This window comes from Sorex fumeus, unplaced genomic scaffold (genome assembly GCF_029834395.1).
Source record: "Sorex fumeus unplaced genomic scaffold, SorFum_2.1 ptg000051l, whole genome shotgun sequence".
Lineage (NCBI taxonomy): Eukaryota > Metazoa > Chordata > Mammalia > Eulipotyphla > Soricidae > Sorex > Sorex fumeus.
The window spans coordinates 5,462,061-5,477,787 of record NW_026606108.1 but is presented as its reverse complement, the minus strand read 5'-3'; the positions used below and the strand labels follow the sequence as shown (position 1 = coordinate 5,477,787).

Below are 15,727 nucleotides of genomic sequence, written 5' to 3'. Positions count from 1 at the left end.
GTGTGACCCAGAAAAGAAAAAGGAAAAAAAGACAGTTCAGAGCTACTGTTCGAGAAAGCACCATCGTCAGCATGACCTAGATGCTCTCTGCCTAAAACTTCCGGTTCAAAGGGCTGAAGGAACGCGGCCGGCTGCCCCCAGCCCCTTCCTCAAGCTCCTGCTGTCACCCCAGGGCCCTGCAGCCACCAGCGCCTGCTCAACTGGATGCTGGCTGTGGCCTGCCAAAGGGGACACCTGGGCGTGGTTAAGCTGCTGGTCGTGACCCACGGGGCTGACCCCGAGAGCTACGCCGTGAGGAAGAACGAGTTCCCCGTGATCGAGCACCTGCCCCTGTACGCGGCCATCAAGTCAGGTGGGTGCCCCTTCCGGCCGCCCCAGCTCCCTCTGGCTTGGAGACGGACAGCAAGTCTTTACCACACCCACCAGCTGGCTCCCAGCACCAACCCCCATTTTTTGTCTCTTTATCCAACCCCCCATCTCTGGACCAGAGTGATAGCACTGTGGGTGGAGCGCTGGCCTGGCATGCAGCCAACCTGGGTTTGATCCCCAGCATCGCTTAGGGTCCTCCGAGCACCTCCAGGAGTAACCCCGGATTGGGGCTGGAGCAATAGTACAGTGGGTAGGGCATTTGCCTTGCACGTGGCCGACCCAAGTTCGATTCCCAGCGTCCCATATGGTTCCCCCGAGCACTGCCAGGAGTAATTCCTGAGTGCAGAGCCAGGAGAAACCCCTGAGCATCATCAGGTGTGGCCCAAAAAGAAGAAAAAAAAAAAAGGAGTGACCCTGGAGCACCGCCGGGTATGCCCCCTCCCCCAAAATAATAAAACGTCCCCACGTGACCTTCCCTCTGCCTCAGCATGCACCCCAAAAACGGGATTTCAGGGTTAGGGCCCTGGGTGGCGGGGGGTGGCGGGGAGCCTGGGAGCAGGCAGAGCCCCACGGAAGTGCTCCCTCTGGCAGGAGGTGGACGCCTTGGGCAAGGGAGGGGAAAGGGGCTTCTGCCCCGTGTCCAGGGGCTGCCGGCTTGGGGGGCCTGGCCGTGTCCCTCACCCGCCAGACACCCTGTGCTGCCTGTTCTCAGGGAACGAGGATGTTGCTGTCTTCCTGCTGCGCCACGGCGCCATGTTCTGCTCCTACGTGCTCCTCGACAGCCCCAGCGCCAGCCGGCAGCTCCTCCGAAGGTACTTCATCGAGGCCGGCGCCTGGCCCAGCAGCTGCCCGGGGAAAGTGGTGAGTCTGCGCTGCCCGTGGCTGGGCGGACAGAGGCGAGGGGGTGGACGGTGGAGGCCCGGATGGGAGTTGGTCGCCGTGGGTTTCTCTCTTGGGGTGAGACTTGAGGACTTTCCACCCTCTGCTGCCTCCCGGACCTTCCGGGCCTCACGCTCGTGAGCAGACGGAGTCAGAGGAAGGTAAAGGAAGGGGACCTCACTGACCGTGGAATCCCGGCCAAAACAGGGACAAACTCAGGTGGCTGTCCAGGGACTCTTCGATGGGGCGGGAAATAATGGCTGTTGCTTAGAGTTAGTAAGTTCTAAAGATCTAATGATGAGCCTGGTGATTATAGTTAATAAGACTTAGGGGCTGGAGCCAGAGGTCAGTGGGAGGGTGTTTGCCAGGCAACCTGGGTTCAGTCCCCGGCACCCCAGGTGGTCCCCCAGTCCTGCCAGGAGTGACCCCGAGTGCAGAGCCAGGAGTTCGCCCTGAGCACTGCGGGCTGTGGCCCAAAATAAAAACGAAAAACATGACCGTGGGCTGGAGGAATAAGCCAGGAAAAGGTACTTGGCTTACATGCACCAACCCTGGTTCAGCCTCGGCACCGTCTGGTCCCCTAAGCACTGCCGGAAGTAACCCCCGAACAATGCTGGGTGAAGCCTGGTCGGCCGCTTCCCCTTCCTCCACACACCCCCCCAGGACCTAACTTGAAAGTAGATCTTTGGGGTGGGACGTGACGCAGAAGCCAACCAAGCTCAACTAACACAAACACAAACACGGAAAGTTAACCAGCAGCTTAGTCACCCCACACAAGGACTTAATGCCCCACGGTGAGATACGACAGTGTTCACAAATTTTCTCCTATGGAAATATTTTTTGATCATCCCGTTAGCCATTCATTGGTAACACACAATATAAAATAGATTATTGTGGGCATGCTCTGGGGGCAGGTTTGGGGGGTGGCTGGGAAAATGGAGGCAACAGTGGAGGGAAGGTGACCGTGGAGGTCGGGTTGGGGTTGGGGTTTCCTGAATGCCTGGAGCAAACCATCATGGACAATTGTGTAAGCCACAGTGTTTAAATAAAGTGTGTGTGGGCAAAATCACTTCAAAGGAATTTATGTGAAGTAGATCTCGAGGGGCGGAAGCTTTAGTACAGAGGGGAGGGCGTTTGCCTTGCACATGACCAAGCTAGATTCCACCTCTGGCTTCCCACACAGTCCTGAGCACTGCCAGGAGTAATTCCCAAGCATTGCTGGGTAGCCCTGCACTGTAGCACTGTCCTCCCGTTGTTCATCAATTTGCTCAAGTGGGCACCAGTAACGTCTCCATTGTGAGGCTTGTTGTGACTGTGTTTGGCATATCGAATACGCCTCGGGGAGCTTGCCAGGCTCTGCCGTGTGGGCAGGAGACTCTCAGAAGCTTGCCGGGCTCTCCGAGAGGGACGGAGGAATCGAACTCGGGTCGGCCGCGTGCAAGGCAAACAAACGCCCTACCCGCTGTGCTACGAGCACAAACAAAAAAGTAGATCTAAAACGAACAAACAAAAGTCAATCCAGAATGTTCTCACCACCGACAACACATGGCAGCTAGGCCGGGGTCGTGCATCCCCAACACAGGGCTGTGTTCTGCCTCCTGAGTGAGCCCTCAGGGCTCCCAGGGTCTCCTCAGCGCAGTCTCGGAGAAGCTGGCAGGGAAGCAGCTGTTTTCCGTTTCAGAAGCAAAGCCAGTGTCGTGTTATTTATGTGACGCACGGCTTCCTGCTCAACTGTGGCGTGTCTCGTGGACGCCGCCCTGTGCGTGGGTCTGCTGTGTGGACCCCGCTTGGGGACTTGGGGGGCAGCCCGGCTCGGGGGCGGTGGGGCCCTCCCTTGGTCCTGGTCATGCTGCCTGAGTTCTGACGTATTTGCCGACAGGTCACAGTGGCCGGCCCTTCAGAATCACTTCCCCCGCCAAAGTCTGGGTGACTCGTAGTCTGACCAACAAAATCTGGGGATTCCTGTCCACATGCCAGACTAGCCAAAAGAGCGAGGAGCCCTTTTTTTTTTTTTTTTGGCAGTGGGGGCTGAAGGGTGTGGGAAACATTAACTTGGGCCATACCTAGCAGTGCTCAGGGTTGACTCCTGACTCTGTGCTCAGGGATCACTCCTGGCAGACTCGGGGGACCCTATGGGCTGCTGGGGATCGGACCCCGTTCAGGCGCTCTCCCTGCTGTACCATCCATCCCACCAGCCCTTTAAATTTCATTTATTTTTACGTGTTCAGTCTTTCTTTTCTCTGGCCTGTGTGGTGCCTGGGAGGAAGCCTTGCTTTGAGCTCTCCTGAGTGGGCAGTGAGTCTTCTGGTCCAATTTGGGGTGGGGGTGGGCCACGCTACTCACATCTCTGTGCTCTGTGCTATGAGATGGTTCCTGTGTTGAACCTGAGTCAACTGTGAGCAGGTAAATGCCTCACCCCCTGGAACGGCTGGTACGGGGGTTTTTTTGTTTGTTTGTTTTGTTTTTTGGGGGGTTGGCTTTTGGGGTCATACTAAGTGATGCTCAGGGGTTACTCCTGGCTCCATGCTCAGGAATTAATTGCTGGCAGTGTTCAGGGGATGCAGTGGGATGCTGTGGACTGAACCCAGGTCAGCAGTGGACAAGGCAAATGCCCTATCCGCTGTCCTACCCCTCCAGCCTCAACTGGTACAATTCTTGAAAACCAAAAAGTAGTGATAATACAGCTTCCTTTTCCCTCTGCATTGAGGCGGCACTGTTGCTTTCCCAGGAGGTACACCCTGTATACCTTTGGGTTCTCTCTGAACCCGTCCCCGACTCTGTCTTGGAATAAGGTAGTTCACGAAAACCTGTCACATGCACGTTTCCCATCCACATTGTTTGAAAAAAAATCTGATGGTTATTCAACGTGAATTCTTCCGTTTTGTGCATTTCCCGGGACATGGTCATTCTCAAGTTCTTTAAGGAGATTTTTCTAATTTTCTTTTAAAAATTTGTTCAGTCTTGTTTTCTTCGGCTGCTTTACTGTTTGCCACTGTTTGCGTTCAGTGTGTGTGTGTGTGTGTGTGTGTGTGTGTGTGTGTGTGTGTGTAAACCTTTTTCCCTTTCCTGGTTCCAGCCTGAACTTCCTGGTATGCAGAAAAGTTCGTTTTTTTATCATGTTTTGTCATCTTATCCAACCCCTTACTAATGCGAATAGTTTTTTTGGGGGGGGAGGGGTCACACTCAGTGATGCACAGGAGTTACTCCTGGCTCATGCACTCAGGAATTACTCCTGGCAGTGCTCGGGGAACCATCTGGGTCACTGGGAATTGAACCAGGGTCGGCCACGTGCAAGGCAAACGCCCTACCCACTGTACTATCTTTCCAGCCCCTGCGAATCGTGTTCTAGGAAATTTTCCCATAGATGAGCAAAGCCAGCTATGGCCCAGAGCACCATGGCTCCCTCCTCTAATTCTGGTGCTGCTTCTTCTCTGCCTGCTGGGGCATGGCTAAGAATTTCAGAAGCTGAGTCAGCCTGATTGTAAAGGTCTGATTCCCCATTGTAAAGGTCTAGGCATTGACTGTAGCTTTCTGGTGAGAGACTGTTAGGTGTTTTCCATGCTTTCCTTCTTGCTTCTTCTTTTTTTTTTTCTTTTTGGGTCACACCTGGTGATGCACAGGGGTTACTCCTGGTTCATGCACTCAGGAATTACTCCTGGCGGTGCTCAGGGAACCATATGGGATGCTGGGAATCGAACCCGGGTCGGCCGCATGCAAGGCAAATGCCCTACCCACTGTGCTATCGCTCCAGCCCTCTTATTTTTTTTTTAAGTGACAATGCATCATACATGGTGGGGAGCCGAGGTGGCGGGGAGTTTGGGTCTCACCTGGCAGTGCTCAGGGTTGACTCCTGGCTCTGCACTCCTGGTGGGCTCAGGGGACCAAATGAGGTGTTGAGGATGGAACCTAGGTCAGCCACGTGTAAGGCAAGTCCCCTCCCTGCTGTCCCGTCACTCCGGCCCCAGCATCACAACAGTCAGTGAGTGGCAGGGCCGTGTTTGGAGCATGAACATCTGTGGGACTCTGTCCAGGGTCCCGATGTCACTCCAGTCCACTCTCTCGAGAACATCACTGGCCGTGCTCAGTACCCGGGGGCAGAGTCACTCTTGGAACATTTCTACTTTAATCGGTTCATGTCGTGAAGGAGAATGTACCCCAGCCTTGAATTCCCATAACAAAGACGAGTCTATATTCATAGGTAATTTTTGTCTGTGATTTTTTAGAAAAATTTGTCTTTTTGGGTCACACCCAGTGATGCTCAGGGGTTACTCCCAACTGCACTCAGGAATCACTCCTGGTGATGCTCGAGAGGCCACCTGGGATGCCGGGGATCGAACATGGGTCGGCTGCGTGAAAGGCAGACACCCTCCCTGCTGTCCTATTGCTCCAGCCCTGTGGGGGTTTTTTGAAGGAGGGGGGGTATTTATTGCTTCAGACGATTTTGGTATAAGAGCCAGATGGTCCATGGAACATTACGGGAATAATTTTGTGGTTAGGGTCCATCGGTGAAAGTCTTTCATTCTCTGACTTCTCTTGAGATCATCAGCCAGCTCAGAGTGTCTGCTTTCCCTTCGATGCAGTTCAGAAAAGTGGCATTTTGGTAGAGAATCACCTATTTCTTGTAGATTTTTGGGTTTGTGGTCATGGTATCTTGCATTTCTACTTCTCTTGATTCTTCTGTATACGTCCTGTGCCCACAAGGAGCAGGGGAGTTGTGAGCCATGGTCAAGTCTTTGCCTCACATGCGTCTTAGCACTGGGTGTTCCCCTGAGCACTGAGTTAGGAGCAGTCCCACGGACCTGGGTGTCACCCTCACTGAAGTCATCATCGTGGTAACAATCTATATCATTGAGAAACATTCAACAGGCAATTTGTGGGGCTGGAGCAATAGTACGGCAGGTAGGGCCTTTGCCTTGCACGCGGCCAACCCCGCATCCCATCTGGTAAGCACCACCAGGCGTAATTCCTGAGCGTAAAAGCCAGGAGTAACCCCTGTGCATTGCCGGGTGTGACCCAAAAAGACAGAAAAAAACCAGGCAATTTGTTTAGTTTTGGCTTTTCTTATGGTTTGGGTTGGGAGCAGTGCTCCCTGGAAGTGCTCATGCACTAACTCTCAGCTCAGTGCTCAGCGGATCCTGTGGTGCTGAGGATCAGACCAGGGACTGTAACCCTTTGAGCTGTCTCTGCACTTTCCTATTCTATTTGCTCCTCGAAGAGTCTCGTAAAATGTGCAGGGACTGAGCTCTGGTTTCCAGACGAAGAGTCAAGAGCTTGTCAAAGAACATCACACACACACAGACACACATACTGATACATGTAGACAAACTGACAGCTACACACAGACACAGACACTCACACACACAAATACACACACAGACACACACAGATACACAGACACACACGGACACACAGACACAAACACATTCACATACATGTAGATACACACGGACACACCCAGACACATACAGATACACATACAGACACACATAGACACACAGACACACTTACAGATACACATGCAGACACATACATAGACACACAGACACATACATAGATACACACAGACACACAGCAGACACACAGACACACACAGACCCCGAGTCTCTCTCTCAGCTCCAGGGTTCCTCAGACTCACCAGCCTCGACTCCGGGCACTGGGCAATGAGACCCCCTGTCCCCTGTGCATTGTAGCTCAGGGGACAGGTGGGGGGACACCTCCTGTGTGCTCAGGGGTTACTCCTGACTGTGCTCAGGGATCAGTGACTGCAGAGAGACCCTAAGGGGTGCCAGATCATGTGCACGGCCAGCACTCTCCCTGCTGTGCTGTTCCTCCAGCTCTGATTGGGGGGCTTCATTGAACTTGGGGGCCCAGGCAGTGCCCAGGAAGGAACTCAGCTCCCACATGCAGCCCTGGTTCTGCAGCCCATCTGCCGGCCCCTCACCCGGATGTAGTTTTTAGTCCCACAGGGTGGTAGAACATTTGCATGTGCTAGGGGCAGGGTTCGCTCGCCAGCAGTGCAGAAACAACCCCCAAGCCGCTGGGTGAGTCAGTGGGTGCCTGCCCCCCCCCCAGCTGTGGCCTCTGGTCAGCTAAGTGGGAGCTGGCCCTGGCTGCCAGCCTCCTGGCCCAGCCCACAATGTTGCTTTCCTTCTCCTTGGCCCCATTCTGGAGGCTGGGAAGAGAGAACTAAGAGGGGGAGTGGCCTGAGTCCTCAGCAACTGGCTGTCCCCACAGCAGGTGGTATATTAAAAGGGAAAAAAAAATATCCTGGGGGTGACTGTCCCAGGCGGTCAGTGTGAGCCGGGTCTATCCGGGCACACCCTCGGGTGGCAGAGAGAGGGGCACCCCAGGCCCCTGGGTCTGCAGGATGGACCAGGAGCCCCAGGTAAGGGCCCCCACTGCTAGTGTTCTGCGGGGTGGAGCTGGGGTCCCCAGTCCCCCTCCCCCCCAGTCACCTTGCCTAGGCTACTGACTGATGTATCCACAGTCTGTTTGGGGGTGGGGGTGCAGGATCATTCCCAGGGCAAGCAGCCAGCTGGTGGGTCAGTGGTAGGATGGGAGTGTCCAGGCCCAGCAGCGCCAGGTCCCCCCAGTGCCCCAGGTGGTGCTCGGAGGACACGGCCTGGTTCTGTATTTCCTTTCTGCAAGATGCAAAAGAGCTTGTTTGGAGGTTCTAGCAGGGGAGCGCAGCTACTCGTATACCCTCAACCAAAGACCGGTCCGTCTCTATTCGGGGCCGCATTTGCGGCCGCATGACATCTTATTATCTCATTCTTACTTTGGACAACCTGGCAGGCTACCAAATGTAACCTGTCCACACAGCAGTGTCTGGCAAACTCCCCGTGGCATACCCAATATGCCAAATACCAGTAACAATGATGGGTCTCATTCTCCTAACCCTGAAAGAGCCTTGAATATGGCACTTTTTAAAATCTCTGGGCTAGGACTAAGGAGGCGTTACTGGGGCCTGCTGGAAGCAATCGACGAACAACAGGATGATCGTGATCCTGAAGATGCAAAAGGAACTGGCACAAGGGCAGCCTGAGGGCGGTGGGTGGGGGCGCACGGAGCCTTGAGGCAGCTGACCCAGGCTGTCCCCCAGCAGCACCAGGAGTGTCACCCCTGGCCCCCAAGCACAGAGCCAGGAGTAGTCCCAGCATCATGGGTGTGCCCCACACCCCCAAATAGGTGCTCAACAGAGATTGTTGTTTCGGTTCTAGCAAGCAGGGCACATTGGAAGAAACAGACATACTTTGTGTATACCACAGGACAAAGTGCTAATCAAGCGTTTTGTTACTTTGTGCTTAAACTGGGTTCGGCCCTGATGGGTGGAATTAGGAAACTGCCAGCCCAGCAGGCAAAGAGGAACCGCAGATACTTTGTACCGCAGATACTTTGTATCTTGACATCTTCCCACGATGCTCTGGATCTTGCTGCTTCCGGTTTCTCCCATCCCTGCTGTGGGCATGTCTCTCCCCGTTAGAGCTGAAGTTTCTAGCAAGTTGGCCATTTGCAGAGAGACTTGAAGGACTTGAAGGGGAAAAGCAGATGCTCTGGTTTCTAACAAAAGAAACTAAGTCTTAGGGCCACAGAGGAAACTTGGCCGGTGGCCAGCACAGTCGGGCACACACCACACCCGTACTGCTGGGAGGCAACCCTGAGCACAAAGCTGGGAGTAACCCCTGCAAACAAAACCTCCTCTCTTTACCTTTGTATTTTGAGCCATCCCCGGTGGTGCTTGAGGCAGACTCCTGGCTCTGTGCTCAGGGGTCACTCCTGGAGGGGTTTCTGTGCAAGGCCAGCGCCTTCCCCACTGGACTGTTTACTTTGGCTTCTCTTTACCTTTTCTTTTAATATTGTAAGGGGGAGAGCTCCCAAGCAGTGCTCAGGGGGTCTCCCAGTGATTTCCAGCCAGCTTGGCCTAGGGGACTGGTGGTGACCTGGCACGCCAGCAGGCCTGGGGGACCCTGTAGTGGCAGGGGTGGAACTGGGTCTCCCACCCGGCACATTTGTGATGTCGCCTGTTGATCATTGACCTCATTCTCTTTCCAAGACCCTGAAACCCCCTCAGCTCGGCCCCAGCTCCCTCGCTTTGTCCCCAGTTTGGGCGTTTCTGTTCTTCCTCTTCTGGGTTCCCTTTTCCTTTCGGATGTCACTGCCTTGGGGTGGGGAGAGGGGCGTGGCATGGATTAGTGTCTTTCCCCTCAGGAATGGCTGTTTCCTGTGGCTGGCTGGCTGGCGCTGTTTTCACAGTGACCTACCTGTGTGCTGAAGCTGGGGGCTGCCTTTCTCTGCTGCCCAGCACCTGGCAACAGGCGCCTCGGGGGCAGGTGCTTAAACACCTTCCACTGCTGCTACTGCCACATTTACCCTGCTGGGGGGCAGGGGGTGGTCTTACCCCTGGGTCTCTTTCTTCTCCCTTCATTTGTTCCTGCCCTTCCCTCCTTCTTTCTTTCCCTTCTTCCCCTCCTTCCCCCTTCTTTCCTTCTTCATTTCATCCTTCCTTCTCCTTTCCTACTTTCCTCCTTCTTTCTTCCCTTCCTTTTTCTTCTTCCTTCTCTCCTTCCCTTCCTTTCTTCCTCTTCCTTCATACCTTCTCTTCTTCCTTTCTTCCTTTCCCTTCCTTTCTTTTCCTCCCTTCGTTATCCTTCCTCCCCTCCATCCTTCTTCTCTTCCTTCCTCCCTCCCACACTCATCGGTGCTCAGGGCTTACTCCTGATTCTGTGCTCTGGGTCACTGCTGGTGGTTCTGGGTTTCAAACCTGGCCCCCTCATCAGAACTCTCAGCAGATCTTCACCCTCCTTGTCCAGTACACTTATGTTAGAAAAGAAACAAGGAAATAACATCTTGAGTTTAATGTGGCCTTTGTGTAAAACAGTGAAAGCTGCTGATTCTAAGTAGAGAAAACTCTGGAAGGGAACACCCCAGTGTCTGCCGAGCCCTCTGAAAGCTGGTATGGAAGTCATTTTCTTCTCTACTGTGATAACATTTCCTGAACTTCTCATTTTCTGTTGTGGTGCTTTTTCTCTTCTGGAGAGAGGAAAGTCATTAAAATTGTCTGTTGCAAAGAAAGGATGATAATGAATTCGTGTTGACCCCGGGATGGTGTTTGGAAGGAGACCCGCACAGAACGATGCAGGAATGTAATGGTTGTTTCCACAGTCCTGATTTATTTAGATCAGGCTCAACAGTGATGGTGAAGTCATTGAAAAAAAAAACACACAAATGATCGAGGGTCAGGAGGTGGCGGAGAGTGCCAGGATGGCAGACAGGGCATTTGCCTTGCTCGCAGCTGACCCAGGTTCCATCCCTGGCACCCCATAGGTCCCCCAAGCAGAGCCAGGAGACAGCCCTGAGCTGGGTGTGACCCCAAAATAAATATCCAAACAGGCCTGGCGTTTAAAAAAAATCACGGGGCTTGAGCAATAGCACAGCGGGTAGGGCATTTGCCTTGTACGCAGCCGACCCGAGTTCAATTCCCAGCATCCCATATGGTCCCCTGAGCACCTCCGGGAGTAATTCCTGAGTGCAGAGCCAGGAATAACCCCTGAGCATTGTTAGGCGTGACCCCAAAAGCAAAAAAAAAATCAACTGAGACTAAAACGTCATTCTCTAACCCACACTAGTGGAGCAACAAGTGGAGCAGAGACCCCCCCCGCCCCCCAGGTGCCCCTCTGGGGCAAGAGACGTGTGTCTCCATCATGTCTCCATCTAGTGGCCAGTCGAGGAAGTGCATAAGGAAAGCAAAGATGCAAAGATCCAATTCTCCAAGACTCTCTCTCTCTGTTTCCATCCTCTCCCACCGGTCAAGTCCACTGGCTGAATCGCTTGTGTTTCTTTGCCTTCGTGCCTCTCTGCTTTCCTGATGACGATTTCCAGTTGCTCTGACCACAGCCAGCTCCCTACTTTCTCCTCCAAGTCCCAAACATAACTGAGCCCCAAACGCCTTGAGCACCAGAGACCCTTCCTGCTGTGTGTGTTGCACCAGCCTGTGTCATCCTTTTGGGGTGGGAACGAGGCTCACTGACCAAATAAGGAAAGCAAGAGCTTGCCAGGGAACCGCGCCTGGTACTTGGGACGGAGCCAGGATGGGCCACAAGGCTTGACTGTGGGTCAAAGGGAATTCAGGTGCATTCAGAGGCCGTGGACCCACGTGCAGGAGGGAAGTTTCCCAAGTGTTTGGAGGAGACCAAGTTTGAAGCTCTGGTGGGTCTGGTTGGCAGCAGAGGCAAAGATTCGTGCAGGTGACTGCAGGCTGGCCAGCCTGTGAGCTGTCCACCACAGAGCAGTGTAATTTACGGGACGAAGGTTGTTGGGTTTGGTTTATGTTGTTTTGGGCATTGCTTGGGGTGCCCATGAGGAACCAGGGCTCTGGCGTGTAGAGCGCCACCTCCAGCCATTCAGACACCCTCTCCCCAGCCCCAAGGGGTCCCAGCAGGGTCAGGCCGGCCTCCGCCAGCCTCACTGCTGCCCCCATCTGGTGGGGATGGCATGGTTCAGGGGCTGTGTTGACTGTAGCCTCTCCAACCCCAGAAGGAAGGTGAGAAGTCACAGGTTTGGGTGTAGAGCCGTTTTCCAAGTGTGGGGTACCTCCTCTAAACTTGGGGGGCGCCTCAGAGGAGGAAAAGAGGCCGTTTGCTTCTTCCCTGGTAACCCCCTCCCCTGCCCCCGCGGCGCCCCGGAATGGACCAAGCCCACGTGCTCCCTCTACTGGCCACGGATCGGATTGCCTGTGTGATACAGGGACCAGATAATGGGATAATCAAACTTGATCTTTTTTTTTTTTAAGCTAAAATATGGGGGTATGATGTCACCAGCAGTTCTGCCTGTACCTGTAGGGCGAGTATATCTGCACACTAATGATGCCTTCAGGCTTCCTGATACCCCAAAATTGTTGCCGTGCCTTTGGCCAGACCCCAACAATTTGGGACCAAGTTTACCAAAACATTAAACAACCTGAAGTTAGGTGTGTGGGAGCCACACCCACAAACCCCCTCCGGCTCAGCTATAAAAATTATTTATCGGCTTATTTCAGAGACTCATAAATTAATCTTGAAAGAGATCGGAAGCCCCAGTTAATCTCAGACCCATGAACAGACCGGGGTACATCAGAGAGTGGAAGGTCAGCCTGGTGCCCACCCAAGCAGGTCCCCCAGCAGCCACTTGCTCCCACAATCCAAAATCGCCCCCGTACCCTTGGCCTGACTCCACCACCTCAGGCTGGACCTCACCGCGACATAATCTGCTTAACATTTTGGTATGTGGGTTTTGTGACTGAAATCTCCAGGCTTTTTCAGGGTCTGGATGGGTTACCTCCCCCCACTTCCCTGTACTCCCGGAAACCTCGGCAGACACATCCGCACCCCAGAGCTGTCACCCAATTAAAAAGCTACTCCAGCCTTCCCATCCCAAGAAAAATACCGAACAAACACCATGACCTCTTAGCACCTGTATTGCAAAATATGATGCACAAAGGGAAAAAGAGAGAGCAAGAAGGAAAGTGCCTCCCATAAAGGAAGGCTGGGGGTGGGGGCTGGGGGGGTGGGAGATGGTGGTGGGGAAATGGGGGACACTGGTGCTGGGAAATGTACACTGGCGGAGGGATGGGTGCTGGACCATTGTGTGACTGAGACCTAGTTATGAACAGCTTTATAACGGTCTATCTCATGAATATCCAATTCAAAAAGTCTTTTTTTAAAAAAAAAAAAAAAAGTAATGTGGAGTTTATGCCCAGTTCAATCAGCTTAATCAATGGCTGAATAAATAGCAATAAATAAATAAATAAATGTTGCATTTAAAATAAAAGAATTAAAAGGTGAAGTCAGTCTGACCGCCCCCAGGATGGCGCCGTCTGTGTCCCCCCATGTGCTCATGGCTCTCCTACGCCCCGCTTCCTCCCCCCCATCCCACCAGCCTCTGCGTGTCAGGTGGTCCCATCTCAGGCTGCCGTGGGTGGATCTCGACTGGTTCCTGGACCTCTCCTGCCAGATCACCGAGCTGGACCTCTCCGCCAACTGCCTGTCCTCCCTGCCCTCCGTCATCCCCTGGGGCCTCATCAACCTCCAGAAGCTGAACCTCGCCGACAACCAGTTGGGGGAGTTGCCTGGCCTGCAGTCCTCGGACGAGGTCATCTGTACCAGGTGAGCCTGGAGGCCCACTCCCCACAGCGCAGACCCCCGCCCCTGCCGGCTTTGCAGGAGGGCCACCCTCAGAGTTCTGGGGGCCTCCTCTCGGCGTGAGGAGTCACAGCCCCCCGAGACTCTCTGTGGACCGTGCAGGGATGGGACCTGGGTCTCCTACAGGTCCCACCCAGGGGGCCGCTCCCCGCGACCCACGGGCAGTTTGGGAACAAGAGAGGGAAGCTCGGGGCAGTCCTGGTTTATCCTGACCTTGGGGACTACTGGGAACTGCATGCCCACGGGGTCAGGAGGGGCCGGAAGCTTCTGGATCAGAGGCTGCTGAAGGGGCCCAGCAGTGCTGCCAGCCCCCGGGGAGAGAGGGAAGGAGTCGCTGTGCCCAGGGTTTCCAAGCTTCGGCCAAGTGTGGGAAAGGAGTAGCGGCCAAGAGTGCCCGAGAGAGAGCAGGAGAGAAACCTCGCCCCCAACCCTGGGCTGGTATGTCCAAGGGGGCCATCAACTGGGCCCTCTCTGGATCTGAATTCAGAGAGGTTTTCTGGAAATGCCCAAGCACTGGCTCGTTGAGCTGTCCACAGCACACGAGAAAGGTTGTTTTAGATAGCCTTTAATTTTTGATTTTTGTAGTCTTTAATTTTTGGTGTTTGGGGGTCACACCTGGCGATACTCAGGGTTTACCTTGGTTCTGCACTCAGGAATCACTCCTGGCAGTGCTTGGGGGATCCTATGGGATGCCAAGGACTGAGCCCGGGTCGGCCGCATGCAAGGCCAGCGCCCTCCCCACTGTGCTATTGCTCTGGCCCAATCGCCTTTTATGTTGATGTTACTATCACTATTAGCATCTGGTTTGGGAGGGCCACACTTGCTGCAGTGCTGGGGAAGAACTTGGGTGTCCAGCAGTGCCTGCCCCACCCCGGAGCCTCTTTCCAGCCCCAGCAGAAGAAAAATGTTCCCTTCTAGGCCACGAGTCCAGGATACCCCAGAAACGGGCATGCTTGTTTATGGGTCTACGCGTGGTCACAGTGTATCAATAAAAATCATACCTCCAGGGCTGGAATGATAGCACCGCGGGTAAGGCGTTTGCCTTGTGCGTGGCCGACCCAGGTTCGATTCCCAACATCCCATATGGTCCCCCGACCACTGCCAGGAGTAATTCCTGAGTGCATGAGCCAGGAGTGACCCCTGTGCATTGCTAGGTGTGACCCAAAAAGAAAAAAAAAAAAGACATGCCTTATACTATGTTAAGTGATTTTAATTTCTTTACATCAGTTAAAATCATATAACAACCACTGTCCGCTGTAGCACTGTCCTCCCGTTGTTCATCGATTTGCTCGAGCGGGCCCAGTAATGTCTCCATCGTGAGATTTGTTGTTACTGTGTTTGGCATATCGAATACATCACGGGTAGCTTGCTAGACTTTGCTGTGCGGGCGAGATACTCTCAGTAGCTTGCTGGGTTCCTCGCATATAACAACCAGTCATCACAAATTGACTTTTTTTGTTTGATTGGTTTTGGGGGTCACACCCAGCAGAGGTCAGGGGTTACTCCTGGCTCTGCACTCAGGAATCACTCCTGAGATTCTTGAGGTGCCGATATGGGATGCTGGGGATCGAACCTGGGTGGGCAACATGCAAGGAAAACCCCCGACCCACTGTCCTATAACTCCGGCCCCATCAAGTTTGACTTTCACTGATTTAGTTTCTAATATTGCATTTGCCATTCCCTTAAGCAGGTACTAAGAAGTGAATTTGTTCTGTGCCTGCTAAGGGCCGGCCGGTGGGTGAGAGGGAAACGGGGAGCGTTGGTGGAGTGAAGGTGGTTCCCACGGTGGGTTTGGGGTCAGAACACTGCAGGCTTGAAGCTACTGTATTATGAAAACCTTGTCATTCATGGAGGATTTTTTGTTTGGGAATTTGGGGGGGTGTTATTTGGTTTTGGGGCCACACCGGCAGTGTTCAGAACTTACTCCTGTCTCTGTGCCCAGGAATCACTCCTGGTGGGGCTCGGGGGACCCTGTGGGATGCTGGAGATTGACTGCCACAGGCAAGGCATTGACGGACAGGTGGGTCTCTGGGCCACTGCCCTGCCGTCCCGCTGTTGCTAACGCCGTCCCTCCCCCACCTACCCACCAGGCTGACGGACATCGACGTCTCCAGCAACCGGCTGAGCTGCCTCCCACCCGGGCTGCTGCACCTCTCCAGACTCCAGAGGCTCACCGCTTCCAAGAACTACTTGGAGAGACTGTTTGAAGAGGAGAGTGGTGAGTCTGCGCCGTCGGCTGGAGGCCCCTCTCGGCCCTTTCCTCCCCGTCCCTGCGTCAGCCTCTCACGATGTTCGCTCACACC

General features: G+C 54.0%; 1 protein-coding gene across 1 annotated transcript in view; it reads left to right on the top strand.

The window, feature by feature from the left end:
* The window catches only part of LRRK1 (leucine rich repeat kinase 1), a 57,395-nt gene that overhangs the window by 11,014 nt on the left and 30,654 nt on the right, over positions 1–15,727 (top strand). The window contains exons 4-7 of the mRNA XM_056124413.1: positions 173–352; positions 1,082–1,230; positions 13,162–13,388; positions 15,515–15,642. Coding sequence (XP_055980388.1) covers positions 173–352; positions 1,082–1,230; positions 13,162–13,388; positions 15,515–15,642 — 684 coding nt within the window. The remainder of the gene's footprint in view (positions 1–172; positions 353–1,081; positions 1,231–13,161; positions 13,389–15,514; positions 15,643–15,727) is intronic.